Here is a 22,957-nt window from a genome sequence, read left to right as displayed (position 1 = left end):
TATTAGTAAAGGCACACCATCACAGCTGAAAAAATCCTCATACCTGCTCAGTATAACTTTAATTTGCCCAACACACGTCACAAAAGGCACAGTCTTTGGTTTTTTTTCCCTTTACCCATCTCCTTTAGTCATGTTCCTGAATTCCTAGGACTTTTTGGGTAAGTTCACATAGCTCAGAGGAAGTTGTAGGATGGCTTTATTATAGTTACCCCCTAGATATCTGCATACCTTTGGCTACCAATGTTTATTAGGGAGCAGTAATTGACCCAAATACATGCTGTGGATCATGCAGAAAGGCAAACAGGTAAAAATAAGAATGCAGAAACACAATGCAAATTGAGCAAAATAAACTGGGACTAATTTCAGCCAGCTTCCAGATTTCTGGGAGCAAACTTCACCTCACTTGAATTTTCAAGTCGTTGACCCTATCATGCTATTGCAGTGCAGTATTGGTATGAGAAAAAGAGAAATTAGGAGCACAGCAGATGCCTTTGTCCCCCCCACCCAGCAGTCCCCATGGCAGCAGCCCAGGGCTGGGAATGCAGCCGTGGGGGTGAGCAGGAGCGACGCTCTCCTGTTGCAGATCCCTGGTGTGCGGCTCGGCAGGCCGGGACCTGCCCATGCAGCTCCTGCCCCAGCCTGGCGTGGTCTGCAGGAGGCACTTCGTGGGACAGAGGTGAGGTGTTGCCATTTGCTGAGGAGTGTGTTTGGATACATCACTAAGGGTGAGCCCAGCTGATCCACCTTCCACAAGCCCAGGCCTTGGAGCCAGCAAAGGCTGCTGACGGTCCCCACCTGAGACAAGAGCCCATCTGGGGCTCTGCTCTGTAGAGACGGCTTGAGGTCACACCTCTCCCTTCTGTGCCTTAACACAAAAGGAGTGTGGCCCTAAAGAAAAATACTTTTTTAAAGAATACAGGGGAGGTACTGATTTACAAGCTGTGACCCTCTGCTGGTGCAGTCTGCACCAGGTTATCAGAACTGGAGGGATCTTTTGACCTGGCCTTGCAGAGCCTCACGTCTCAGCTGCAGAGTGTGAGCCTGTATCCCCCCCAGCCAGCCCAGCACTCACTTCTGTTTTCGCTTTCTTTCCTAACCATCATTTATTTCCTTCTGTGGTAGTTTACAGACAAGAAGCGCTGGCCTCCCCCTCCATCTCCACCTCCTTCCCAGCCATGTGACTGAGCACTCCCTGCATCAAGTGAAACTTTTCAGTCCCCAGGAAATCTTGATTTTCTCTCCGCCTGCTCCACGGTGAGAAGCAGCATCTCTCCCACCTGCAGCCGTGCTGGCCATGGGGAGGAGTGTACGGCAGCTCATCCTGCTGACCTTCGGCTGTGGTGAGTAACATCTCCATTTCTATCTGAGAAATCAGACAGATTATGCCAGTTCGGTTTCCTGGCAGTCAGGACAGCACCTAAAAGACTGAAAACTTTGACAGTTTTGTTGCTAGCACTAAGGGTGCTTTTAGTGAAGTCTCACTGCTAAGAAATAACCATAAGTACAGTGAATTGCAGCTGGTATAGATTTAGGTGGATGTTTTCCTCTGTATTTTTCCTTGCACTCTGTGGTGACATAAACTCTGACTCTGTGAAGGAGTCAGCTTAAAGTAGTGTGAGAAGCAGACTTTTTTGGCCTTGCTTTTCTTAAATAAAAATAGTTTCCAGACCAGCAGAACTGACTGAAAATCTTGAGTGAGACAAGCAGGAAAGAAAAAACTTAGGAAGCATTGCTCTAGTCATTAATTCGTTTGCATTGCAAGATGCAGAAGCTCCTGCTTCTGGAAAGCAGGAGTGAGGCGGGGGCTTGGAGAGCCCACAGGCTGGGGTTTAACTTAATGACAAACCACATCAGAGTCACTGTTTGACCCTTAATGCTGCTCTGTGAAAATCTGTGGAGCCAGCCAGACCAAGGACATCTCACAGTGCTTGAAGTCACCCCTCAACGCCTGCAGCAGTACAAAATTTGCCCTGTGAGGAAGGACAGAGCGTGATTTAATCTGTGTAATGGCTGAGGGGGTTTGAGCTCACTGTTGGGACACTGCACTTCTGTGGTGGGTTTTGCCGTCGGCACACAGGGATCACACCAGTAACAATCCCCGTCCTCCTCCCAGTGCATGAACAGGGAAACTGCCCAGGGACTCGACCATGAGCAGCTCTTGCTGTATCTCTCTGCATTCCCATGCCTGCTTCATAGCCAGAGTCTGCTGAAGTAGCCCCAAAACATACATATGAAAGGAGGGCAAGATCAGACGGGGAAGTAACACTAATAACTCAGTGGTCAGCAACCACTTTTGACCAGAAAGAACTTGTTTCCTCAACTCCTTATCCATTTTTGATCTTTCCTTTAATGATTTGTTGTGATGTTTTATTAATGTCCCAAAGCCAAGTCTTCCCGTGCAGACAGGGAATTAAACATAATTAGAGTTTAAGGAATAAAGGTCAGATGGGTGGGAAGCTATGACAGTACTGAAACCTCTCAGAAAATCTTGGTGCTTTTCCAATTCCTCAAAGCAAACCAAAGCAGCCAGAGATGGTGAGAGTGTTTTCAGTGATTATAGGAGCTGGGTCAGATTTTGTGTCCACATGGAATCAGTCAGCTAAACACGAGCATTTCTTCTGGCAGCAGAAAGCGGAACAAACCCACTGGGCAGCTGAACAGCATGAGTGTGGTTAGATGAAAAGGGGAAAAAATCCTCAGTAAGAGTTTCTATCACCCACCCTGTTGCAAGATGGCAAGCTGAGAAATGTCACAGCCAAATCATGGCACTGAGCACTGCCCTTCCCACCATAATGCCCGGGAGCAGAGCGGTGACATTCCTTATGACTGAAACGTGTCACCAAAGCATGAAAACGGGATCTCCAGGCTCAGACTGAGAACAGTGAATTTCTGAGACCTGCCCTGATCGGTTTCTGAGAGTTTTGTTTGGGAGCTTTGCATGGAGGCTGCCTGGACTCAAACACAGCCCTCAGCATGTATGACATACAGCTTTGATGCTGAAGTAAGATGAGGGATTGCAGCCGCTTTCTTTAGGAAGATACACCCCTGGACTCTTGCAGCCCTCAAAATGTTGCTTGTATGAAGTTTTGAGTTGGCTTCATGGGAGGAAAAAAAAAGAAGACTAACGGGGGGGCAGGTGGGGTGCAGAGCTGCCATTTCTTGTTGTTCTGCAGCATTTGTTCTGTTCCCATTTTGTGGCAGAGCCATGGGAGAGGCTGTGGTGGTGAGAGCTCTGCAGGCGGCTCCTTTGCCAAGCTGTGCAAGCTCCCAAAGAGGAACGTGGCAGTGCTGAGGGAGACACAGGGAAGCCTTCTTGGCATTAGCTGGAGGGCAGGTCAAGGACCCCATGTGCCCACCTCCCCCTCACACAGCAGAGCTACTGACCTACCTCCAACAGCCACCAGAAAAGAGCCAAGACCATGAGGTGCAAATGGAGAGCAATCCTTACCCATCCCTGGGAGCTCCCATGGCCAAATGCCTTCTGAGAAGACAGTCCAAGCCAAGGGTTTTAGCAGCATGGCCATGCACTGACAGAAACTCCAAAATACTTGGGAGAGCCCGGAGGAGTGGTCTGGTAGGTCACCCATTGAGCAAGAGCCACGGGCCACCCCAAAGACATTTCTGGCTTTACCCCTCAGTGACCCTGTCAGGCTGAATAATGAAAAATTGTTTGGTTGAAATTACCTTTTGGGGATAACAAAGTTTCATTTAAAAGCTATGGGTGGTATTCCAATGTCAGTTAAATAATATTTCTCTCCACATCTGTAAAGTGTTATCTGGTCAGTAATCAAAACCAACCTAAGAACTAACAACGAATAAGTACTGACTTTATTTAAGACTTGTATAAATTTAAATATGGGTTGTTTCACAGTCTTATGGGGAAGAAAGAGTGAAAATTGCAACTTCTTCTTTCTTGTTTTTATCATGCTGATACATTCAGATGCACCTACCCAGAGTAGGTTTACGGCAACTGCTCTGACTTTCCACTGGCACACAGAGGAAATCAGTTATCTGCTTTTCAGCTCTGTGGTAAAGTCTAGAGGAAAGTGAGAAAATGAACTAAAGTATCATATTAATTACACATTTTTATGTTCATTTTGATAAAAATCACAATATTTTTTGAGGTTTTTCAACCGTCTCAAATTGCACTTCTTTGATGGTAACAAGCTACACTCACAGTCAAGTGTATCCTGTACAGCACAAGTTTTAGGAATATGAGTATATGCACTTCTGCTCTTCTCAGTCATAGTCATTTTTAAGGGAAACTTGTAGTGTGGGTTAAGATCTATACATCTGCTCTTGTTTCTTTGACTTTTGTCTTAAATTTGATTCAAAACCCGGTAGGGTTTATTATTCTTATTTAGTTTATATGTCTCCTAAAATGGTGAGATTTTGTGAATTCACCTATTATTGAAGACCTCTGTTCTTCATGATGAATGAAAATAAATAAAAGGAAGAATCTTTGAGATTTCAGCAATTTTCACTCTGAATGTGCTTTTGGCCTTAACATATTTCAAAAGCCAAATCTCAGCAACCTGCCTGCCACAAACTTTGACACCAGTTCGTGAGCAGTTTCTTTGAAAGAACCAGTGTACAATAAACTCAGACAACATGCTGTGGCATCCTGTGGAGCTGTACTGCCAGGAATATGGCCTGTCTTGGACTTCTGGGTCCCTTCGGTCTCCAAACTAGAATGCATCTCTGTCCTCCAGCTAATTTAGGCAGTAAAGCATTTAACAACAGCTGAAGCTCCATGCACATCAAGGAATATGTCATTGAGTTATGTTTTCTTTTAGCTTGACCTTGCCTTTCCAGAGTCTTGTTGCATGCTCACAATCAAAGATTCAAGCAGAAGAGTTGTAACATTCTTCTACTCAACAATGTACTTTCCCATTTTTTGTTCATTTCCTTATTTATATTTAGGAGCCAGATTTTTTTTTTTTTTTCACTTCAGCAAGGGACATTTTTCTGTAAATGTTATTAGATGGAAGTGTAATTTTAGTGCTGTGACTATTTTCTAGTGTGGTCCAAAATGCCCCTGGATGCTGTACCCTGAAATTGTTCCTCATTGCTGAAAGCCCATCACTAAGAGGGATGGTGTTTCTGTGGGTTCTTCCAGGAGGAAGGGCTTCAGGGTTCAAGCTGACATGGCTACAACAAAACCATAAATAAATATCTGGAATTTCCCTGTGTCCCAGACTGGTTTCCCAGACTACTGCGAATCACTGTAAGACCATTGCTCTGCCCTCACACACACATTCCCTCTCCCTTTACTTTGTTGGTAAGTAGCCAACAACCCCTTTGCCTGTTACGCCCTCTTCATCTTCCTTAGACCTCAATAATTTACTTCCAGCGAATCCTGCTGTACTACAGCCTGCAGGGAACTCTTGTGCTGCCTGAGGATTGTGCACGGTCTGCTCACACCTCTGGTGTCCTCTGGCTTCTTCAGTGTGTGGAGAGCTGGGAGCCAATGTGCTGCCACTGCAATGGGTATATTCAGAGGTGTGAAAGTTGGGGGAGTGGTGACAAGTTATGGATAGTCTTACCTATCACCTTACAGTGAAGGCTGTCTGCCTTCACTCTCCTGTCATGACTGGAGCCAAATGAAGAATAAAATCATGTCACATCACCCATTTGATAACAAAACAGTGCAGTTTTGTTGTGGGGATCAACAGAAGTGTTAAAGGTAAAGGTTTCCAGACTACTGACTTTAGTTTCTTTGCAGCATTTTCCTCCTGCCTTGCTGAAGTGGCCTCGAGGGTTGAACTGTCTCCAGAAACCACGTCCTTCCACCATATGGCTACTTCTGCTCAGACACTTTCCCTTTATCATTCCTCACCCCATCAAAGCACCACAGTTCACTTTAACAGCACAGTCTCTCTTGAAACAACACCCACGAGCCACAGAACAACTGTGCAGACAACAGAGCAGCACCAGGAAACAGCAGTTCTAGACCAGCACACGACAGCCCAGGCAGGAGCTGGAACACCCATCACCACCACGACACCAGCAGACACCACCAGTGCAGCTGGCCAGGCCACAACCCAGGCCATGCACAGGGTCACACCTGCAGGGAAGAACACAACCACCCCCTCTGTGTCCTCCACACACGTGAGCACAGCAATGACAGCCATCAACGCATCCCTAAACCACACAACGGCAAATACTCAAGTGACAGCTGCTGCCACCACCTCTACAGCCACCATGCAGACGGTCAAAGCCACCACACAGTCAGGAAAACAAACAACAGCGACCAGAAACTCAACAGCCACAGCCATGACCAGCACAACAACCGCCCGTCCAGGGACACAAACAGCCATCCCATCTACTGTGGTGACAGTGAGACCCACTCCTGCCCCACGGCCTTCTCCCATCCCCACTGGCACATACACCATTTCCAATGGGAACAGGACCTGCATCAAAGCAGTCATGGGTCTGCAACTGATGGGTCAAAATACACAAAAGGTGAGGTGGGAGCTGAGCTTTGTAATGACTGTTTCTTCATTAGCTGGAATTTATTCTTCTTTCCAAGGCATTTTCAGAAGTTAGTTCTATGATTAAAATAAGTGGCTTGCTGCCAGTAAAGCCCTTCATGTGCCACAGCATCTCAGCTGCTGAAATTTGGTTTATATGATGATGCCAGGGGGACATACATGTGCTTTCTGATTTCAACGATGTGGAACCAATACTGGAGCAGTAGATCAGCCTGAAACATTATTTGTGTTTCTTAGAATGGGAGACTAGTTAAAATCTGAACTGACTTTAGTGAAGGGCTTGACATTGTGAGTTATAATGAAAGCAAGAAATTGCCAGTTCACAGACTGGGAATCAGAATTGGGTTGTCTTGATGCTGATGCATTGAGATTTTAGGAACACAGAAACTTCCAGGTCCTGGGGAGCTGGTACCCTCTCCTAGAAATGATGCACTGATAATGATTCAGCAAAAGGTGTCACACAACCTGAAATGGTGATTATGTCCCTCAGACTTGTGGTTTTGTAGCCTCCATTAATACAATATGTGGGGTTACATCCTCAGGCTCTGGAGTTCATATGCCTTGAGCCATCCCCATTGCAAATCCAAATAGTCTTGTTTGGAGCCTGGATATTTCTAAGGTGAGATGAGTATCTAATGTCAGTAAAAGTAATTTTCATCCCCCATCCTGGCAGAAGCCAGATAGGGAGCATGATTCCTAATCTCAGCAGACCACAGTGACATGTTTATAATAACATAAGGTGTGTTTGAGATGGTACTGAAAGAGCAAAGCTCCATTCAGGGCTGCAGAGCTCTCCTTTCAGACTGCAGTATGGGTTGTTAGATGCTAAAGATGATGTGCAGGACCTAATGAGGAGGTCGGGGTGATATGTGGAGCAAAGCATGAAGCCAAACTAACCCCTGCCTGCTTCTGTCTTCATCTTTCCTCTGCCTTCAGGCACAAGCTTCCACTGCTCCCTCCTTATAAATTACCATTTGTATTCATCTGATGCTGCTCTGAATCGTATCAGTCCACTGGATGAACAGAAACCAAATATTTTCATATTTTCACAGCTCATGTGTCAGACAACCACCAGTGCTGGTTTATGAGTGGGGAATGACCCTGGCAGGCAGCAATTCGGCTGCCACCATCACTGGCCGGTTCATTCAGCCACACAGAGCCTGTCTGGGGGGAAAAAACAAAGCAGATATAAATCTCTGTGTGTTCCTACCAAGTTCCTCTTCTCTCCATCAGCAGCCCCGCAATGTCTCTTCTCTCTACAGGAGCAGATGGAGTCTGTGATTGTCAACCCCAATGCGACACAGACATCTGGAAGCTGTGGGATGGTGCAGTCTCAGCTGAACTTAACTTTCAGTGGAGGATTTGTGAACTTCACTTTTGTAAAGGTAATTGTTGTATTTAGAGGGAAGGAGTGTTTAGGATTGGGGAGCTATAACTTAGGCTCCCTTTGACCCATTTCATCTCTCTCCATGCTTGTTTTCCACCTGTATATAAGGCACTATTACTCCTGTTCTTACTAAAGGGGTAGAACCACAGATTAGTTCAGGTTAAAAAAGGCCTTTGGAGACCACCTGGTCCAACATCCTGCTCAAAGCAGGTCTTGTTTGTTTGAACTTTAAGTTTGGAAAGGTTCATACCTGCAATGAAGGGTAAGCATGGTGCCTTGCCATCCTTGGACAGAAAGTGCTAGAGGGCAGTGTTAAAGCTCCCCATCAAGCAACACAAAGTCTACAAATAGCCTCAAGCAAAATCTGAGTCTCTTTTTTACATAGTTAAGTGTCAGGTCTGCTGTTTGCATTGGAGTGGTACAGAGGGAAAGGGTTTGGGACTGGAGTCCCTGTGCAGGAACAAGGTGTGTGTGCTGGGAGCTCTGACTCACTCTCAAGCTGCTCTTAGTCATTTGCTTCCCATAAAAGCCAGCTGGGGTTGTTAAATTCAAAGGACAGCCTGTGCGGTTTGAAGTGCCCAGGAGCCACGACACATCCACAGCTGAAGGAGCCTCATTTCAGCTAATTTCTGAGTGGAAAATTCCAAACAAGTGAACTCCAACAACAAAATTGTAAATATGCAATTTGAAATGCACCACACCTGGGAGACCTCCAAATAGGCACAGAAACTTGGACAAGATGGGAGGTCCTGCTTGCACAGTGGGAAAATGAGCTTTCTTTTTGACATTGTGTCTCTTGATACCATGGTCCCACTGGGACCACGTTCCATGTGGGTGAGGCTTTAACACAAGATACCAAGAGTGCTACAGCTGTTATAGCCACAGGAGAAAATCCCTGAATGCAGCCATCCTCAGGAATTCACACATTTTTTGGAGGCTGTAAGGGCTGGGTGGTGATGCCAGCAGGGCTAAAGACAGAAGTTAATATTGTGTATAAAGTGATTAATGGGCAGGGAGGAATACAGGGTTGGATCCCATCAAATTCTGATGAGTGTAATGTGCATCAAGGCCGTGTCCTGGAGCTCCAGAGCTGCATCTGGCCATCACTGCTGATCCAAGCCTTTCAATTAATCAAGCCAAAGTGTCAATCTTACAGCCTGGCTCCAAGCTCAAATTAGAGATAATTAAGAAAAGTACAAATGCTTAGTAATTTTCATAGACAGTCCAAGAGGGAACAGCAAATTATACCACACGTGAGTCGTTAATTCTTGAACAGAGACAATATTTCAATTAATAATCATCTTAATTTTAGTTTATGGCAAAAAGTTTTCTAAAAGCTACAGAGGAAAAGTGAGGTAAAAAATGAAGGAGCTGTTTTTAAACAAAGGCTCAGTTCAGACCATGAGTATTTGCTTTAAATGTGTGCTTCCTGCATCAAGGGGAGCATTTTGGTGTTCCAAGAATCCTTAGAGAAAGGCTGGGGATTCAAGTACCCATGAAAGCCTTAGCTTGCAGCAGTGCTAAGGAGAATCATGTAACCTTTAGGAGGTGCTTGACCTGTCTTGCCCTGAAAAGGGTGGGTTTGGCACAGGATTAGACAACCTGCCCTTCACTTAAAGATAAGCCTCAAGAGCACAGCAGGGCTTGGCTTGGACTGCTTTGAAATTCGGGTTAATAAGAAATCATGCTGCTGCTGGTTTTTATGTGTTTGGCCCCCACAGCCTCCCTCAGTGCTTTGAACCAGGAGTGCTGCAGCAGTGGCACTTCTGTCTGTCCCCATGTGAGAGGAGCTGGGTCAGGGGTGGCAGAGGAGAGTGGCTGGTTCAGCGCTCACCACTGCCAGGACCTCCAGGAGAGCTTGAAATAAAGAAGTTGTGTAACCCACCCACAAGAAGTGAAGTAGGAGCAGGTGTTTTCCCCAAGCAAAGTTTTTAACTGTGGCTAAACAGAACATAGTGCTACCTCCCAAAAATGGTCATATTTAACCTGTTTGTGTCTTGAAGTTGGAATAATGCTGAGAACCTCTTCTCTTGTGTATTTCTTTCTTAAATTTTCCTACTCCATCCTACCAGTTTTTAAACTGGATGCACAGGAGTCTGCTGCCATTTATGCACCAGCTGCACTCACCAGTCCCTGTGTGCTCACAGCTGAATTCAGCTGAGCAGTAGGGCTGCTACATATAGACTCACATTTAGTTCCAACACTGTTACCAGAGAGAAGCTCCCAAGGCTGGCTCGCTTTGTCATAGACCAAGGCAGGCCAGTATTCAGGCTGCACCTCAGTTTCAGGGCAAAAGCAGGCAGGACACCTGGCTGGAAATTTTGCTCTGTGTTGTACCAGGTGCTTTCCATGTCAGCAGTCTGCAGGCATATGAAAACAAGCCAGCCAGAACCAACACTGTCAGCAGGGTGGAAAGAACAGTTATTTCTCCCCTACACATCCAGGTTGTTGTTTTCTGGTTTGTAGAGACCATGGTTGGCAGATAAAATAGGAAATCAGTGGTACAAGCATGAAATGAGCTCCTGGCTCTCAGCTTGTTGTTGACCTCTCCCAGCTCAAACCAGTGATGGCCACAGAAGTGCTGCTGCTCTGTGCAGTGAGCTCACGGGAAGGGCATCTGTGCTTAGACACACGGTGGCTCCAAGGATCCCCAGAACTTCTTGAAGGTGTGAGGTGGGTCCCACAGGCAGGGAGACTGCAGGGTAGCACGGCTGGATTCAGTGCAGGATTACTCAGGAGAGCACTGTAGGGGCTCAGAATGAAAGTGAATAGAAGTAAAATGGCCTTATGTCATGCCTGTTAATTTGCAATGTACACTATTTATTGAACTTCTTCCTACTTTTGGTTATCACAAGTATATCACAAATGTCCAGTTTGAGCAGTTAGTTTAAAACGACACCTGCATGGTCCTGTGTCAGTGAACTGAGCAGAACTGGTGATGTAGCTGAGATTTGGAAAAGAAAAACACATCCAGAAGAGTTGGGTTTTGGGTCTTGAAGGTGATACTTTGAAATGTGCTTCTTTGGGAAATTGTGACCATTTTTCTGTGGTGAACTGTACTTTTTTCCCTGCAAATATGAGTATGCATTATTAATAAAGATATATCTTCTTTTGCAGCAAGCTCCAAGTTACTTTGTCAGTAACATTGAGAGCAGAATACAGTTATCTTCTGAAGGTCAGTGATCTTACACTGTCTTAATTTCATATCAAACTGTACTGAATGTGAGATAAGCTTTCATATCTTTAAAACACTGTCTTTTGCAAATAGGTGTTTTATCTAGCTTTCAACGTGCCATTCATCTAAACCTTATGGTATGAAAATGGAAGAGAAGGGACCAGGCTGCAGTTACCTCAGTATTGTTACATTTTCCTTTTGACCTCAAAAACTTTCCCTGCCCCATCTCTTTCAGAATAGAGATTACTTCAAACCTAAATTTAAGATACAAAACGGTCCTCAGAATTTTTATCTGCAAACACACAACAGTGCTGTGACTTCAGTTCAGATGCATGTGTCTTTCCAATCTAATCAGCAAAGTGAATGAATACAGTACCTGGATCACAGAAATGAAGAGTTAGATTCAGATTTCAGATAGGCCAATATGGAGAGGAGGCACATTTGACATTTTGGCTTTGCAAATATAAGAACTGAACCCAGGCTGCAGTTCTTCAAACCATTCTGAAATACTAGACTCTGTCTGTGCTCTTCTCAGGCAATTGGATTTTCATTTGGGTGGTCAGGAGCTGCCCCAAGGTGCTACATCCCAAGAAATGCTAAGGGAACATCATTTAAGTTAGAGAGAAAAATTCTGAGCCATCACTTCACATTTTCTCTGACATTAATTTTGCACAAATTCTTCCCAATATATCAAATCTATAATGACTCTATTATGTTGCTTCTCTGTTACTCATAAGTATTGAATTGACTTTTTGTCCCTGAAGGAAGAAAAGCAAATCAGGAGCTCGACCAGGTGTGTCCCAGTAGCAGTGAGCTCAATGCCTATTTTCATTCTCACTGAGGAGCATTTTATTAACTCAAGTGGAGTCTGTTCTGATCTATAGGAATGAAAGTAAAAGAAAAGCTGATCCAGAGGATGTCTCCAAGGAATGTTCTCAGTCTAAATGACCATCATTTTCCTGTGCATTGCTAAGTGCAAATTGCAGCAAATATAAACTGATCAATTTAATCACGTTTTAAAATCCTCAGCTATACTTTGTGTCCCCCCAAAGTGGTGCTGACAAGAGACATTGCTCTCCCTGGATGTCTGTCACTGCCTCTCTGCCAAATGCTGCCATTTCACACTGCAGTATTTTTGCAGTGAGCAAGTCCCTGACTTTTCTAATATAAAAATGACTGAATTAACTGTACCAGCAGACACTGGTGTACTGATTTTGACTGAAGAGGACCAAGAGGACGCTGCACATGATGTGCTGGCGAGATGTGGTTGAGATATGCTGAAGCAGAGATGGTGATATACATGATTTTGTCTTAAACTGGCCTATCTGCTTCCAAAGGAGGATGTGCATAAAGAATATAACCAGGTCACAAAATCTTTTCATGCTTGGACCTTGGGCCATATTTTTCATAAAGTACTGTGACACTGAAATATATTTAAAAACATATTTAATACATAAAGTAATACAGACTAGTTATGTCAAACTCCCATGCTAGAGATGGTATCTCTTTTTTTATCTGGAAATAGCTATGCTGGAGACCTAAGATAGTTGCCTGCTCCTGAGAGAATTCTAACCCCTTTGCAGACTCAAGTTGTTAAAATATGATTTGGAGAAGCACTTGAAATTTTAGTCACTTTTTTAGATCCAACCTCAGCTGAGTCACCCATTGATACTTAAAGCACTCATTAAAATTTAGAAAAATATAAATCATACTTTATGGGGAAAATATCCATGCTTTAGTCACATCAGAAATTGCTGCTCTGACAAAGCAACTGGGGATCCTCCATTTTATCTCTGTTGCTTCCAGCAGAGTGAGTTGAATTCTCATTTGCCTCTTTCTGGCCTCCAGGTATGTTTTACTACGCAGCCCTAAATGAGAGGCTGTTTACAACAAAGCTGGGGAATTCCTTTAAGTGTGCCAGCAGGCAAACCTTCACCTTGGAGAAGAACTTCCAGATCCTCTTTGTTCATATGCAGCTGCAGGCGTTTGATATTGTTGGTAACCAGTTTGGAAAAGGTAAGTAGAAGGACACCTTTCCACCCTTCCAAGATCTACGTGTCAGCTCTCTGGTAGCCTGATAGATATAATCTGCTAAATTATACCCATACACAGGGGGTGATCCTGCTACAGCACAGTCACAGTTTTGTATTTGTTCCCCAAAAATGTAACCTGTCTGCTGCTGTATTCTCAACTTTTCTGAGTCACTTCCAACACAGTGCTAATACCTATGGAGGACAGAAAAGTATCTTTCCCTCCTGCATTCAGTACCTTCTGATTCACCTTCTCATGAAAAATGTTCAACTCTACAGCCAGAATTTTATTCTTCACCCATTTTCTCCCAGAGCAAGCAGAGGTGTTCACCACCAGTGCACTGCCAAAACCCCAACTTTACAGTTCAGTCCCAGGTCACTGTTCTCAATATAGTCATATTTTAGCTATTTTTAAAAGCTCCTGACACTCAGGTTGTCTCACAGCTGCAGCAGCAGAACTGCCAACTAATAAGGGATATTTGTGAATGCAGGATGATACTTTCAGAGCAGCTGTGTCTAGATGTGACAAAATGTGCTCCTGAGGAGGATCACAATTAGCACACTCAGAGATTCAGAATTAAATGTGATGCTCATCTCTGCACTTTGTCTTTTCTTGGAGAAGCACCACAAAGAGACAACCAGGTCTCTTAGTAAAAGACAGATCAGAGAGGTGGACTAGGTGGAACCTTGTTGCCTCTTTCAAACTGTACATCTCATTTTTGTCACTTCCTCTCAGGGTATTTCCATTCAAGAACTCAGGTGAACAGAGGGGTTGATTAGCTCTCCAGCCCTTCAGATGCACTAAAAAACCACTCCCTTTTCTGACACTTGCCTCTCTGCATGCTTACAAAATATTGCCCCTGTATTCTTTTTCCTTTAGATCTGTCTTTTGACTCACTTTGGCTGTGTTTGACCAATTCTTCTTCTGTTAGGTCACCATTTTGGCTGCTTTTCTCATTCTAAAAGGAATATAATGGGAAATGACACTTGGGGCTTTTTAGTATACAGATGTTTTAAAAGCCACACTGAGAACCCAATTTATGCTCTCATTCTTGTGAAGAATCTTTTCATGGGATAACACTGAGCTGGAACAACTCATGATATCCCATCTGGTCTCTACACTCCCATTCAGCTTTGTACAATGAGTGATTTCAGTTATGGGATTTGGTATGGCCTCACCTCTAGCAGAGACTGAGTTGAGAAAGATGTTCTCTCTCTGTCTCCAAGATCAGGCTAATCTCTGCTAACCAATTCCATATACAAAGTCAAATTAGTTTTGCTCTTAATCAGAGAGCTGAGCAATCAGTTCTCACTTCTGAAATAATTCCCCAGTGGCTGTGAAATAGTCATGAAACTGTTATATACCTTGGCTGTGTATGCAGATTTTGATAGACAAAATCCCCACTGAAAGAATGGCTCTAAATACATCACCAGCCACCTCCCTTGGGTGTCTCAAGACTCATAGTTTCACTTCTGCTGCTCCTGATGTGCTTATCTTTAAAAGGGGAAGAAAAAGAAAACATGGTCACTGGTTTCAAGTTCCTTACAATTTTGTACAGACTGCAGCAGTGTTACATCAATAGCTTGGCCTGTTAGAGTTTGGAAAGTTTAGAAGTGCCTTCAGCATATCAGAAACAATTCCTATAGTTAATAGCCCAAGGTTTCACCAAATAAAAATGGCCAATTCAAACATCTCTGGCTTTTACAATACTTAAATGCAAATATTTTTAATCTCATTCAACAACAGGTTATATTAACCAGACAAAGCTTTTAAAAGGCAACATCTAGTAGAGTGTTGATGCCTTTGACTTTGTGGCATCACCATCTGGATTAGAGAAGAAGTGGATCAGCTTTTGGGAAGAGCCATGTGGAGGCTCTGGAGCTGTGACATGATGTCATGTACTCCACATGCTCCCTGGGCAAACTGCCCACTGTCAGTGTAAAGATTCCCATAGTGCAGAAGCCCAAGCCAAGCTACAATCTGTGCCAGCATAGTCACTGGAATAACAACAGGGGCTTTTATCTGAGAGTGCTGTCAAAACCTGCCTTGGAATAGTCAGAGGGAGTGAGAAGGGCAGAGGGAGTTGGATCTCCCTCATACCCTGTCTATAAACTGGATTCATTGCTCAGCTGGATATACTGAAGGGTTTATCTGACCACGATGCCCTTAGTCAGACACTACGATCCACAAATATTCTGAATTAACTGGGAGAATAATCAGAATTTGATTTTTCTTAGGAAACACTGACTTAATGAGGATCCTTGCTGTGCTAGTGATGTGCTGGACAATGAGCTCCCCTCTCTGGCCTGATCCTTTTTGCTGGGCAGATTAGATGAGGAGCAGTTTTTGACCATGCAGGATGTGTCTTGCTCTTTATTTTTAGACTGGCATTTTGTGGTGTGATGCTCCCCATCTGCTACCAGCAAGAAAGCTCCTGCTGTGTGTGTGTGCACTGAGTGGTAAAACAATTCCCACAGACATGAGGGAGTAGAGTCACTCTCTAGTGAAGCATGGAACTACTGTGAAAGGGGCAAGGATGGTTTTCTTGAGATAAGGTTCACCACAGATAAAAATGTATAAAATATAACTCATAAAAAGAAAGAAAAAACCAAAAGAAAACAGCGTTTTGAGAACATCTGTCTTGTATTTGCTAACTTTTCTGAAATATAGATGTATAGTCTCAGGGTACAGTGTTCTGCTATAACACAATCTCTGATCTTTTCCTTTCAGAAGAAGAATGTTTTCCTGACAGAAGCAGCAAAGCAGCTCCCATCGCAGTGGGCCTGAGTATCCTGGGGCTGTTTGTCATTGTGTTTGTTACTTTCCTGATTTCCAGGAGGAAGCCACATAGAGGATACGAACGCATCTGAGGTGCCCTTGTACTTCCAAATGGGTGTAGCAGGCAGAGAAGTCACGGGAGTTTTAGCTTCTGCCTGGCAATCTCACTGCCCCGAAGCCACATTTTTAAGTGAGATGACACCATGTGTTTAAATCTAATGAATATTTCTGCAAGTAGTTTCTTTAGGGTAGGAAGGAGACAACTCACATCCTCTACTTTAGGCTATTCTTAGCATCTAATTTAGATGTAGCCCAGATGACCAAAATGAGGAGCCTAAATTCTCTGTGTTATCAACAAAGGAGATAATTCAGACCACCTAAGTCAGATTCCTAGAAATAGCTTAAAGCAGTATTGGTATCCCCAAGAAAATCCATCAGGTTTATTAATTATAATATTTAGATTTATTAAAATATGTAAGTCTGGTGATATGACTTTCAAATGAATAAAGCAGAGATCCAGACAACCCTGTTAAATTAAAGCTCAGTGAAAGCCTTGTGGGAACACTGTGTGTGCCAAAATCTCAGGGTAAGTGTCAGTGTGACTCCATTCACAAGCAAGTTCTCAGCAGTCCTATAACAGAGTTACACTTCCTAAGTGCTTGGGTTTTTTCCTATTAAGCCCTTTGCAAAGACACAGTGGTAATATGTGACTCTTACTCTGGAGCTGAATATGTCACAGTCTTGTGAGAGCTCACGAACCACCCATGTCCTGTTCAGACATGGCCCTGTGACAGTGACCACCACTGAGCCCAGTAACTGCCCCCCTACTGAGATGGCAGCACTGGGATCTCTGAATCTGGGACGATGCCACACTCATTGGAAATGCCTGGGATTCAGTGACCACCATTGTGGCAGATCTGCCCGAGGTCCCTGAGAAATGGAAATCCACTGACACTGTATGTTCAAGGCTTCTCTAAGAACTAAAAGCTTGCACAGCCCTTGGACAAACTCTCTGTCCAAAAGCGAATGTTATCCAGCATGCTGGATTTTCATGTGGAAATAATTTGGAGTTGCTTTAAAGCACATTAATTGATACACTCTGCAGTTTATTTCCTGCTAAACCGATGATGAAGGCATGAGAGTAGTAATTGCTTCTGAGATTAAGTCCAGCTCATGTTCTTTGTTGTAAAAAGAAAAAGCTCCTTGTTTACAAAGGAGATTTACAAAGCAAATGTGCACACACACACACATACATGCATGTGCACACACCATACAATCTGCTCACTGATGTCCAAATGATAAGAAATTATATACAAAACTATTTGCAAAAGAGAAAATAACATTAAATAAAAGCACGCTTCCCCCTAAGGAGTTAGGGTAAGGGATTAAATTTTACTAATAAAAGTTTGGCCTGGAAAAGGACTGTGGAATGGTACTCATTAAACAAAAGAAAGACTGAAATCATATGCAAAAATACATTGCTAGTTTAATCTGTATCTAAACAAAATATAAATGCTATGAGCTAATTTCATTTCAATGAAGAATGGCCCAAATCCTGAGCAGTTGTGAATGACGATGCAACCTCACTGGATTTTCACTGGGTAAAACCGGTCATTGTATCTTGTCAGTTTAATTTCCCTTAAGTATTTTTAAACAGTTTTGAAATTTTAGTAGTATTTAACGATAGTGAGTTGACTTCTTTAAATTGAGAATGAAAGGAAATATTTTCATTCCATGAATTACTAAAAGATGTTGGTCTGTGTGAAGTAGGAAACATGGTCATACTGTTCCATAATCAGTATAATGTGTAGCTGTAGAAATAATTAAGTCTCCAAAAAACATTCCCTTTGAATCTGAATGAACCAATAAATGAGAAAGATAAAGACAATTCCGAAGCACTTTTGCACTTGGAGAAACATCAGAGAGAAGTCAGAAGCAGCTGTGAGCACAGGGGCAGAAGAGTACGTTTATAAGGTAAAGTAGCACAAGCAGTGGGATACCAAACTTTCCAACCCTTAATACGGAGACAGTGATTTAACTGTATTCAGTTTAAAGCTCAGAATGGTCTGACCCTAAGCTGTTCTGCCCAGTGATCAATAAACCTCTCCCACTCAAAGCTAAGTCGTATTTCACATGTTCTTTGGATTGCTGAGTTGCATGATCTGTAGTGTGTTTCTTCTGCTGACATGGAATATTTGCCTGTTCTGTTCTGAAAAAATCACTTTATGTTAATATTCAGTCTTTTAAAATCTGATATCAGGATGAGGAAAGAAAACTGTTCCTAATGACTGCTAATTCTATGTTTAATCTTGTGACACCCTCTGGCATTACGAGTGATGCAAGATAAATGTTTTTCCCCTGACTTTTTTTATTTCTGCACTGAATCAACCTGGTGTTATTGAACAATGTTCAGATTCAGGTTTACGAGATTTGTTCTTATGCTTTTTATTGCTATTGTTTGCTATTTTTATGAAGCTGCATAGCCCTTTCTAGATGAATAATACTCTGGGCTTGCTCTAAATGTCACAGGAGAAGTGCACGTGATACAAACCGATGAAACAACAGGATGCTCCCAGGAAATGCTGCCAACATGCAGCAAAATTAATCCAATGGAGTTAGTGCTTCACAGTAGTAGAAGATCCATTGGAGAATTCCTTACTGCATCAGGAGATCCCAGCCCCTAAGTGCAACCTTTCTCCCACCTGTGGCCCAGTCTGCATCCCGTCACGTCTTCCTGATCACAAAATACAGCCAGCCTGCAGCAGGGATGTGTGTCAGCACACCAGCAGAACAGGGAATGTTGCCTCTCCAAATTTAATGCTAAATTAGAATTAGACAGCCCAGCTGCTCCCTGAGCTGCCATGTGCAGCTTTAAAAGCTGATGCCTGTATTTATTTTCTGCCCGAATTTAGGTAGATGTTTAGCTGGTACTTTTTTATCTAATGGAGCTGGCTTGAGGTCTTCCTCCCATTGGGAAGACTCTATAGGGCTAATGGGCCTTGCTCTTGCCAGACCAACTCTTTTAAATATCTTGTCTGAGGAAAGATTTTGAGCAAAAACTCCCTAAAAGAGCACAGTAGGAAAAGAGCTCTTATGATAAACTAGTTGTACACTAGGTGGGCCATAATAGTCACACTGTGGGCAGAAGGGCACAGTTTTGTCTGCTGTGGGAGGGGACAAGGCTGCAGTGGGTCCCAGAGTGACCAGTGCTGGTCTCAGCAGCCCCAGCTCACTTCTTCTCCCAGCTGCAGACTCAGATCAACCCATCCCTGAACCAGAGGATACTGAAGAGGACGACATGATGCACTAGGGCAGCAAAGCTTAACTTCTGTGCATGCATGTGCTGGTCAGGAGACAGTGGGGCCATCACAGGAATTAGGAGGTGAGCACATCCCCACATCCCAAAAGCTCCCTGGTGCTCCACCACAGCTCCCACCCCAGACTATCCACCGTGGCCTCTTGCACATCCAAGGCAGACACAAGGGCATCCCATCAGCATGACGATGTCATACTTAGCCAAATCTCCAAGGAGTTTATAAAGCAAGGTTTAATTTCTTTCAGTCCTTTTTGTTCTCTGATGGACAAGTCCAAATGAGGGAACAGCTGTTAATTCAGCTGAAAAAGGAAGGGAGATGTAGATCAGCATCTGGAGTGTCTGAAGGTGGTTTGGTTGATCACTTTTAGCTTGCTATAATGTATGGTTGCTAAAAATAACTTGATACGAGAAGTAAGATATGCTCTTTATTTTTCTATTACTGGTGTTTCTATAATAAAGGTTGTATTTAGTCATTAGAGTGTGCATTGCTGTGGAATTAATTTATCTTTTGAGTGCTGTTTCCCTTGAACTGTTTAAAATACAAGCACAAGCTAACAAACAGGGAGGATCCTATGAGGTCTGGTCACAAACCACAGACACAGTTATGCTTATATCCTAACCATAACTTTGATGATTATTTCTTCTGTAGCTTGGGCAGCTCCTTTGACATTTCTATAATTGTTTTATCAGCAGTATTAAAAAAAAAGGCATTGAAAATATTACATGATTTTCTGTTAATCTCCTCACAACTTCTAGAGAAGCTGAATTCACTGTTTCTTTATACAGCCAGATCTCTTCTTTCTTATTGATCCAGTAAACATAGACTACAACTCACAGCAAAATGAGATGGATGCTTGTTACTTCACGTTTAAACTGTTTTCACAGATAATAATCTTACGAATTATGGTAAGAGTCTTTTGAGGAGAATGCATCCTTTCAGCATGCAGTTACGGAAACTGGAGGAAATAAATAGCTTGGAAAATACCATATATAAACTTGAGAACTCAGCAGCCGCTATCATGGTAAAAGGAATTTCCCAAAGGAGGCAGGCTGGACAAGATCATCCTTAAAGGTCTTTTCCAACCCAAACCAGTCTATGATTCTTTGTGACTCTGCTGCGATTTTGCTGACTCATATCAACAGGCAGCTTAGAATATCATAACTGCATGAGGTAAACTTCTCAATAAAAGGGGGCACTCAAAAATTTTTCAGCTTCATCTTTAAAGATTTTTCAGAGGAACTTCAAACCAAATCTCTCTAGATCTACATTTGGTGAGCAACTGCAGCCAGAGCCTGTTTGGGGTGCAGGTTCCTGTAATGCCTCTAAGGCTGTTGTTGGGGGGGTCACATCCTAGAGCTGGGCTGGCTGGGAGAGAGAAGGGTGGACAAGGACAGTGCCTTGTCAGTGGTGAGCAAGGTAAGGCTTTGAAATAGCTGAGTGAGTCTCACATGTCGTGCTCTTCATGGCTAAAGAAGCAAAGGTTGTAGATGGACTGCAGGAAAGCAGAAGATGTGGTAAAGATGGGAGAAAACCCCATCTCTCTGCTGCTGGCAGCTGATGGAGGAACTCAGCTGTTGGAGAAGTGCCAGTGAGGACAGCAAAGGGACTGTAACTTCCCTCAGTGATAAAATATCATAATTATGTTTCACTGCTCATTTCTGATGTCAGTGCACATCCCCCCATGATAGACAACTTATGGCTACAGGTCACATGTTGAAAACTTCACAAGCCCCTTGATTTGTCCCTCAGCAGAAAAGCAGGGCTGCCTGGGGATCAGGGGCAGTTTGCTCTGCTCTCTGGTACTTGCTTGGTCTGGTACAATAATAAATTTGGTGCCAGGCTTACAACTATTTAGTGAATGAGGCTCCTCTCTTATTCGTGTCAGTTTTAGAAGCTGGGCACTGGTGTGTGTGAAGTAGACCCTCAAGGGCTGCTAGATGTCTCAAAATTCTCTTTCTTGGCAAAGTTTAGTGATAGATGAAGGAAGAGTCAACCATTTTCACTTTGAAGGAAAAAAGCCCCCATCTTGTGTCCAAGAAGCACAAAGGTTTGGAATTCATTGAAGAAACCTTTACATCACAAGTGTCTAGAAAAAATATAAAGAGTATTTATTTAAGCATCAGTTTGAGCAACGTAACAAGAGTGAGGAAAGAAAGATTTCTAAGGAGTTAACCCTTCACGACTAAGGTGACAAGACACTTGCAGACTACACTTTCTTTCCCACAACCATCAGAATTGCACGCTAACAAGGCAGGGGCATGTGTGTCTGAAGTTATCAGCCACAGCAACATAATACTCCCGGGCTTTCATGGGCATCTGGGCTTGGCCACAAAATGTCACAAAACCTACATTTCTCTTTTTCTGCAAGTGTTATTGTCTATGAAGTTGGTAGATCCCAAGTACTTTATTAAATTATAATCTAATTGGCTCGGTTTCTTACTTACCTTTTTCTTCACAATTTTAAAAAAGAGTAGGTTGCATTTCCAACATGCAAAACCAAAACAAATGGCTGTTGGGAAAAACGAAAGTGTTCAATCTGAGGAAGAATATCTGTGTTTATTAGGCACACAGATCTTGGTTTTGAATCTCAGGTTTGCTGGGGCTTTCCTATACCACAAAAATTTTTGAAGATTATGCATCATGAGTCCAGCCAAAGTTTAACCTCATTTATTTTGCCATGGAATGACTTTTTTTCATCTGCTCAAGGAAAATGATTTCATATTTCAAATTATGGTTTACACAATCTGCTCATGGGAGAAAATGATAATGAGAAAACTACTCATATTAGTAATCAAAGCAGCTTTCAAAATACGCCAAACTTCCACAATAAAATTTAAAATGTTGCCCATTCAACCTACATACATCAATAAGCTCATCAGAGTGCTTCTGTCTGTGTATGTGCACGTTAAACATATTACTGGTGTCAGTGAGAAAATTATTATTTTTTCATTTCAGTGTTATTACAGTGCATTTTCAAACATCTGCACGTAAAATCTGGTGATTCCACTAGACTTTGCAAGCCCTAAAAGCCATGCTTGCAGAATGCCTTCCATGAGCAGATTTGCAATATAAATGAGTTTGTAATTTCCATTAGTTCTGTTAAAAGCGTCAACTCCTCCACCATCTCTGATTTAGGTATTATAAAATATCTATAGCTCTTCCCCATATTCAATAGTTAAACTACATAAAATGCTGCCATCTTGTGTTTAAGGATAAATTAAACATGCGACTTTAAAAATCTGGGTTTCAAAAGACAAAAGTAGGATTTACAGTGTCAGCACATTATATGAAAAAGACTGAAGCGAATGAATTATGGAAAAGTGGAAGCATCACTTAATAATTTTGCTTTCAAAATCTTATCCTTAGAGCAAGTGCTAAGCCCACCACCCCTTGCAGGGCCAAAGGACTGTACAATTTCCCCAAGCTGATTTGGTGTCTGTTTAACCTACTTGAACCACCCAGTCCCTGGTGTGAGGGGTCACCATGGCAAATTAAAAATAGCAACAGTGGAACAAGCAGAGATTGCTTGCATATGAAGAATGCTTCTTATGTAAAAAGCTTTGTTAACGCTTCAGAGTACGAGAACACATAAGACATGTTAAACGCTGCCACTGTTGCAATTAATAGCTTGTGTATTCCTTTGGTGAAAAAGCACGGCTGCTTCACCATTTGTAAAAAACAACTAGAAATACTTATTTTGACTGCACTGGGGCGGGCCAGGTGTAGCAAGGCCCTGCAGTGGGGTGAGCTGGGCCTTAAACTAACAGATATTAGG

At 43.0% G+C, this 22,957-nt stretch overlaps 1 protein-coding gene across 1 annotated transcript; it reads left to right on the top strand.

Annotated features, from left to right (window-relative positions):
• The first annotated feature begins 45 nt into the window (after positions 1-45).
• Positions 46-19,778, top strand: LAMP3 (lysosomal associated membrane protein 3). Its single transcript, XM_017810466.1, has 6 exons — positions 46-1,340; positions 5,726-6,465; positions 7,757-7,879; positions 10,999-11,056; positions 12,905-13,072; positions 15,818-19,778. Exons 1-6 carry the CDS (start codon positions 1,295-1,297, stop codon positions 15,955-15,957), a joined length of 1,275 nt encoding a protein of 424 aa, XP_017665955.1. The 5' UTR covers positions 46-1,294; the 3' UTR covers positions 15,958-19,778.
• Positions 19,779-22,957: the final 3,179 nt, after the last annotated feature.

Source organism: Lepidothrix coronata, unplaced genomic scaffold (genome assembly GCF_001604755.1).
Source record: "Lepidothrix coronata isolate B3197 unplaced genomic scaffold, Lepidothrix_coronata-1.0 Scaffold29, whole genome shotgun sequence".
Classification (NCBI taxonomy): Eukaryota; Metazoa; Chordata; class Aves; order Passeriformes; family Pipridae; genus Lepidothrix; species Lepidothrix coronata.
The sequence above is the reverse complement of the archived record's forward strand: the minus strand, read 5'-3'. Positions and strand labels throughout refer to the sequence as shown.